Below are 7,539 nucleotides of genomic sequence, written 5' to 3' on the forward strand. Positions count from 1 at the left end.
CTTGATAAATGATTAATTTCAATGGGAGCTGAGGAAGTCTGTGTTATGTTAGGTAAAATGTAACTTTCTGAACTAATGGAAGAAATTATGAATGGCCAAGACTCAAACTTGGTAAGATGTAAGGTACCAAAGGTTTGTCTCCATGGCAACCAGTATTTTCATGAATGAGTTGAACTCTGAAGAAAATGTGTGTGTAAAATTTGTGGATAATATTTAGCTAATAGAGATTGCACATGTGCCAGTCAAGAACAAGTAAAAAAATTTGCAAGTTCATCAAAATAGACCCAAGTGCATCTCCTCACACTGTAACTGCAGAAAGCCTTAAGAAAGCTTACCTGAACAAATCACAGAATGTAATACAGTGAAACAGACTGAGACTAGGCTCCCTGCACAACTGTCTTAGGAAAATAAAATCTTAATATCGATCTGTAAGAACTGTTAATATCAATTCCTAATATCAATTAAAAACAAGCATCTGCAGTCATGGAATATGTGAGAGAAATACGAGATCTTTTTGGGTACATCTCGGGGTCATCATTAGAGATGTCAGCAGTTGCTTTGATTTATAGTGTGCAAGACAAGAATTGTAATTATTTAGTTGTTATGTGCGTTAAACCCATGTGTGAGTAAGGCATGATTTTCACCAATTCATATTGGTGGTAAAGAAACATTTTTTGAGTGCTTAGGGAGAAAAATGAAATTAAAGGTGGGTAACTGTATGTAAACTTTGTGTATGATAATTTCACTATAAAGGTGAAAGCAGTAATTCTTAGAATGACACTTATATATCCAATGCTATTTATAGTGATCAATCTATTAATATTTATTGTAAGAACAAGTCTTTCACATTTGTGGAGAAAATTAGCTGGTATGACATGTCTACAAAGTGTTTATATTCTTGTTAGGAAAATCAGTTTACTGACAAAAAGTGCCAAGGAAATGTTTCTCTTGAAGATACTTGAACACCAAGTAGAAGCTTGAACTTCATGGATGATCTGTTAAAATGGAATCAAGCAGAGAGGCCTCTCACCAAGAGAGGAATAACTCTTTACATTGAACCTTTTGATTTTGAGCCATACTTGAACTGAAGGTACCATATGTTAAAAGCTCTGATCTTTATCATGTTCATCAGAGTGCATTTTATCAGTAAGACAAATGAGTTACATTGTAAACCCTTATGCTTAAGAGTAGCATTTCCCACCTAATTAAAGCAAACAAAAAAAAGTCTTGCTGTAAGTTGTAGCTAGTTATTTCCTCCTCCTGGTTTGCTGAATGTGCTGTGTGATGAACAGCAAAGTAACAAAGTGACAGGTACTGTGTTTAGATGCTCTGCTTTATAGCTCTGTGTTTTTCTTGTGTTTTTTTTTTCTATAGCCTCCGCGCCACCCAGCAGAGTAAATAAACATAGAGTTTCTCCAAGTGTTGTTTCCACCTGGGGAAAGAGAGGCATCATCATGTCTAACATTACTATTGATCCAGATGTCAAACCTGGCGAGTATGTCATCAAAAGCCTCTTCGCTGAATTTGCTGTTCAAGCTGAAAAGAAAATTGAAGTTGTAATGGCTGAACCTTTGGTGAGTCCTTTTTTTAATAGTATCTCTTGAAATAGCCCTGCTTTTTTTCTAAAATAGGCTGATTTATCATACGTATGGTTACTGAAAAAAAATTCCCCAGATATTGTTGACTTTTCAAAAGGTATTGTTTCTAGAATTAATAGGCTTCTGCAAACAGGGTTGCTGCCTTATGATGTTTTATTGGCTTATGTAAAAACTGTTACGTAGTAGTTACTGGAAACAAGATCTGTAAGTCCAGTGAAATTGCAAGAGGAAATAGCAAGAAAAAATGTCCCCTCATTAATACAGTGAAGTGTGTTTCCTGTTTCTTTGAAATAATACTTGGACAATGTACTTTCAAGAAAAGATGCATTTGGTTTGTTTTCCAGAGTAATGGTGCTAATGCCTGGAATAATATATGAGTCAGCATATATTGTAGATTAGACAAAAGTGCAAAATCCTGTTGGTGGTCCAGACAGCATGAAATAAATAGAAATAAAGGGATTTCTTTAAATTTGGAAATTTCTGGGCGAAAAAACCCATGACAGACAAACCCAACTTTTTTTTGTGTAAGCTTGGGAAACTGCTGAGCAGGTGAGACACAACTTTAGGATAAAATGTTATTAAGGAGCAGTCTAAAAATACCCCACAAAAATGAGGCCAAACCTGTTTTGTGTGGTCACCAATGGAATAACCTTCCATTACAAGAACAAATGCTGAGGAAAATGAAACATTTATTTATACACACCTGCTTAGGTATATATTATATTTATGCCTCTGTGTGTGTGTGTGTGTGTGTACCAGGTAAGCTTAGAACTTAAATATAACTTGTCTCTTTGATTGTAGACATCCAAAAGAGTCAGGTGTTTGGGAGGCTTGATAAGAAAGTACATCAGCTTTGCAGCAAAAGGGGCCCACAAGTGGTGAAGGGTACCTGGCTAAGAAGGAGAGGACAGCTGTAGGGGGGGTGATGATGTGGGTGAAAAGGCAGGCAGCTCCACTCTGTCTTCATCCCCCTTTCTGTCAGCTGAGCATACAGGGAGGGTAGTGCCTGCCCAGAGTGACCCAGGCTGTAGCTGAGATGTGCTGCAGAGGGTTCTTCCTGTGGATGTGGCTAGTTTGGAGTTAAATCTCCTAATTGAAATACTGGCAGCAAGGTAAATATAGTAGCCCTAGAATTCACTCATGCTGCAAAACTTGTCCCTAGACCAGATTAAATAAATCCTCTGACAGCAATCCCAGGCTGTGTCTCCTTGCCACACTGCTGCCTGTTAATTAAACAAATGTTTTTAAATCTGCTAATCATACAAAATTGAAACATCTCACCAGATTAAAAATGAGAAACCCCATGAAACTAATGAAATAATGCACCTTTCAAAGGAGAGTTATTCCCAGCACTGTTGTCTGGTTAGGTTTTATGGTGATTCCAGGAAATCTACCTTAGTCAGGCTCTTTTACTAATGAAATTAGTATTTTGTGTGTATACGGTGTGTATAAAATTCATTGGGATAAAATAAGAAATTACATATATTTCTGGAGTTGTCATTTGTGGAGGTTTGAAACAGTTCTGTCTGGGTTTGTTTGCTAAGCTGAATTCCTTTAAACAAAATGTGTTTTAATGGAATCACATGCAATGTACATGTATAGAAGCTTTCCTTGTTTTATGTTGGTGTGAAGGAAGGACTGTATAGAAGACCAGCAAATTAAAAAATGTCAAAAGCTATGGAAAAGTGAAACAATCTGAGCCTATGTAACAAAAAGAGATAGAAGGGAATCCTTAGGTGTCTCAGTGAAAGGAAGTACTAAAGTTCTGAAGCAGGTTTTATTTTTGTGTGTAGTGTTTGATATAAGTACTAAGTACTCAGTTCCAGTATGTGACATTTAAAAATCAAGATAAAGGGCTAAAAGAGCACCAGAAAGGCACTGACTGTGATTGGAGAAAAGGCTTTGATGGAAGAGAGGAAAGCCCTTTATCATTTCAGTGTGATTTGATTTCATGGAATGACTTGGCTACGAACAATAATGTGGCAAATATATATTGTGTTACATAAATCTTTAATGTGTTGGATGAAGCTAGGCTGTTGGACAAAGCTGTTGGAAAAGAATTTGGAGCCAGACCAATTAAAGTTAGGAGGTAGACACTTTTTAAGACTTGAAGATGAAGATGCCAGTAGGGGAGCAAAAATTAATTAAGAAAGAAATGAAAAAAAATAAAAGAGTGCAGATCAAGATAGCACCTGGGGGTGAGTGGACAGTTTCATTTTGGCTCGATGTATGGGTTTCATTTGGAAGTAACTGACTTGTGATTTTAAAAAGTAACTGAATGCTTTCTCTGGCTGTGAATTCACTTAAGTGCTTGCCTTTTACTAATATAATTAAGAGTTCTCTGCTTGCAAAATTGTAATACTGCAGAGTTTCCAAAGTTGCAGAAGGAGCTTATCAGCAAATGCTTAAAATAAATGATTCAAATAGCAACTGTAATGACAGAAAGGAAGTTCATCCTTTTAGTGAATAAATTAAATTAAAACACTTCTTAAAAAAATCAATTCTTCTAAATGTTTTCTAGTGGTATATAGTTGTAATGGAATAAGAGCTCATACCCAGTCTATTGTAGCTTTAAAAATACTCTTTCTAAACTGAGAAGGATGACACTGAGGAATGATACCAACCTTCTGATTTGTGACACATACTATACCAGCGAAAAAGATTAGTGATCAAGGCAGTATTTTGTCAAGTTGCATGTAAATATGGATGGGTAGAATTTAATCACAGAGTTTCACATGGTGCCACCAAGTTGGTAACCTGCTAACTTGCTAAAGTTAGGGGTCATCTCATGTTTAAGTCAGAACTAGCAAGAGTACTTAAGCCTGTTGTTGGTACAAGCAATTTTATTCCGTCCTAGAAGTACTAAACATGGCTCAGACTAGCACTATACACTTTTGCAAGCCTTGCTTGCCTAGGTGCTCCCAAAAGCTTGTCTGAAGCCTGTAGAATCTAGCACACTGTATCTCTTCAGCTGTTTCTTGTACTCTGCTCTGCCTCTGAGGCATGATGCCCCGTGCTGGGCTGCAGTCGACATGGCAGCGGCATGATGCAGGCACTGCCCAGTGCTGGGCTGCAGTCGACATGGCAGCGTTGCTTGTCTGCTTTCTTCCTTGCCCCTTGAAGGACAGAAAGAAGCACACTAGTTTGCTGTGTACCCCTGAGCCACCCTGATGAGGTGTGCTAGCCATCAGAGGACGGTGCCAGGGAATACTGGAGAGGGGCCAATGGGTGGTACCTTTTTCCGTGGGTGAGGCACTGCCCAGTGCTGGGCTGCAGTCGACATGGCAGCGTTGCTTGTCTGCTTTCTTCCTTGCCCCTTGAAGGACAGAAAGAAGCACACTAGTTTGCTGTGTACCCCTGAGCCACCCTGATGAGGTGTGCTAGCCATCAGAGGACGGTGCCAGGGAATACTGGAGAGGGGCCAATGGGTGGTACCTTTTTCCGTGGGTGCAGTTGTTTGCACAGCACACACACGTCTGTCTACATCCTGATCTCTGCTGCCTGCCATATGTTGACATTTCTCCTCTACACAACGGATGCAAACTGCTCTTTGGTTAATGCAATAGTGGGACTTTTTTTCATTTCTCTTGTAAAGATAAATGTAGACCTATTATTTTCATCTCCTCTGAACTCCAGGATGATAACTCTCAAGTTAGTAATTTAGTGAAACTTTCCACGCCTTTATGCTGTTGGACAGATTCTTGTAAGTCATGTGAGATGACTGGAGCCATGACAAAGCAGAGTTAGAAGCAGACATTAAAAGAAAATAAGTTTTACAGCCACACATTCAAAGGCCTTGATAAACCTGTGACTGGGTTCAAGAATATTATTTGGTCATGTCACCTTTGTTTGGTCAGTGTTACATTAACTACAGTGATATTTGCCTTTTGTCAGTTAAGATACTTAATGCTGAAGAAAAATAATAGAGAGGGTTATGAACCTGCAAGGTCTTCATTCTTTCTGATACTAAAAATCTTAAAAGTCTATCAAGATTTGATATGCAGAAGTGTCAGTTACATAGGTGTCTCAATTAGTATATATTATGGGAGGGAAGATAATTTTTCAGAACTGTCTTAAAAAGAGTTTGCTGTCTATTGTCCAAAGACTTACAGATTATTTCAATTATCTTTGATTTGTTATTCTTTTCTTTAGCTGTTTTTGGGTTAGGACACATGCAATGAGTATAATGAACTCAGGGTTTCCTCACCTGTATAATGGGTTGGTAATGTCATGATGGAAACATGGTATGTAGGGGCATCATATCCTAAGGACACTTAAGGAACCTGACTTTCCCCATCTTCTCACAGGAAAGTCACTTCTCCATCTTCTCAGGAAATAGTTTTCTAGTTACTCTCTTGGAGCTTATTTAGCAATGATACAATGTTTGTATAGAGTGGAACATTTCTTGTGTTTTTGTTTTATAGATAACAATTATTTGTATAGTAAATCTAAAAGCATAGTGCAGATACCATGAATTCACCTGCAGTAGGTGTTTCCTTATTAAAAAAGGGAGGGAGGAGTGCCAGTTAAAAGGGAATTCTGCTTTGCAAGTGCTCTCTGGAGCTTTTAGTATCTGCTTCAAAATGTCAGTTCTGAGACATAATGTATAAATTAAGTGAATTTGAAAGCATCAAGAAAACGAAACCTTTTCCCAGTTGCTTTTGAATGCACAGTGAAAAAATATTGACAAATACATCAGTTGATGAACAAATAGAACTATTTCAGAATATTACTTTTTTTCGCCTGAAACCACCTTCTTCTAAACTTTTTTTAAAATTTAGACATACTGGAAATGTACATAAATTATAGTGTTTCCTTAGATAATTAAGTGGGTTTCTTTGAACTGGTGGAAGTGAAAATGACTTGTGAATTGTTATCTATATTATTTCAAATTATACTTTCAGAGTAGGCAGATGCTTTTTGCCTGGGCAATGTTAAATTCAAGTTTTCAGAGGCTGCAATAGTTACCTGATATTGTGTCCTTTTGAACACCAAATGCAGCTGCACTCACAGCAGAATATGTCAGAAATGGTGTTGTATTTTTAAGATTATGGTTGGGACAAGCAAAACCAAGCTGCCTGTCCATATCTTGGATTTGAAACATGCAATACAAACTATTTATCTGTATAAGGTATAGCCTGTCTGTTGCAGCCTTGCAAGTGTTAAATGTCAAGGAGTATTGATTTTCTACTTTCTTGTCAACAACCTGACAGCATGGGTGTTGTCTGAGCAGTTATTTTGTGTTAACCCAGGCATAAACTGTTGAGAGCAGTACTGGCTTTCAGTATTGCTGAAACCTCCTTTTTCAGCCCAGACCAGGCAAGTTAACAGCTCTTCCAGCTTGCCATGCTCCATAAAACTTCTTCGTTTCTTTACTGCAGTCTAATGTAAGCTATTAACCCCTTACCTTGTATACCTCTTCTGCTTTCCTTGTCAAACATTTTGGACTCAATCTATTATAAAGTGAAGAGTAGTTTAAAATTTGTTTAAGTAGTAAGAAATGCTTATCACATCTTTGAATATCATACTGCTTTGTAGTATGCCCTTAAAGCCATTACTGCAGCACTTGGCTTACTGTAAATCATTGACCCTCATAGCCAGTACACAGGACTCAGTGTTTTCTTTTTCTTTTCCTTCTTTTTCTTTCTTTTCCTTTCTTTTTCTTTTCCTTTTCCTTTCTTACTTTCTTTTTTCTTTCTTTTCTTCCTCCTCCTTTCTCTTTTTTTGTTTTCCTTCCTTCCTTCCCAGGCTACCCTAGCAAGGTTTAAAACTTATGTCTTATCATACTGGTAGCAATAAATATTGAAATAATTAAATTCTAGTAATAGTGCTTCTTTTCTGTACCTTACAAAGTAATTTCAAATGTAGAGCAAGTGATTATTAACATTCCCCTTTTCCTGGACTAGATTTTCTAGCTATTGTTCATTGCAGTTCAGGGAAA

General features: G+C 37.4%; 1 protein-coding gene across 1 annotated transcript in view; it reads left to right on the forward strand.

Annotated features, from left to right (window-relative positions):
- Positions 1 to 1,380: 1,380 nt before the first annotated feature.
- The window catches only part of LOC103810599 (protein furry homolog-like), a gene marked incomplete at its 3' end in the record, with an annotated part of 45,939 nt that continues 39,780 nt past the window's right edge, over positions 1,381 to 7,539 (forward strand). Inside the window, exon 1 of the mRNA XM_009083506.1 lies at positions 1,381 to 1,574. Coding sequence (XP_009081754.1) covers positions 1,455 to 1,574 — 120 coding nt within the window. The remainder of the gene's footprint in view (positions 1,575 to 7,539) is intronic.

This window comes from Acanthisitta chloris, unplaced genomic scaffold (assembly GCF_000695815.1).
Source record: "Acanthisitta chloris isolate BGI_N310 unplaced genomic scaffold, ASM69581v1 scaffold12031, whole genome shotgun sequence".
Taxonomy (NCBI): Eukaryota; Metazoa; Chordata; class Aves; order Passeriformes; family Acanthisittidae; genus Acanthisitta; species Acanthisitta chloris.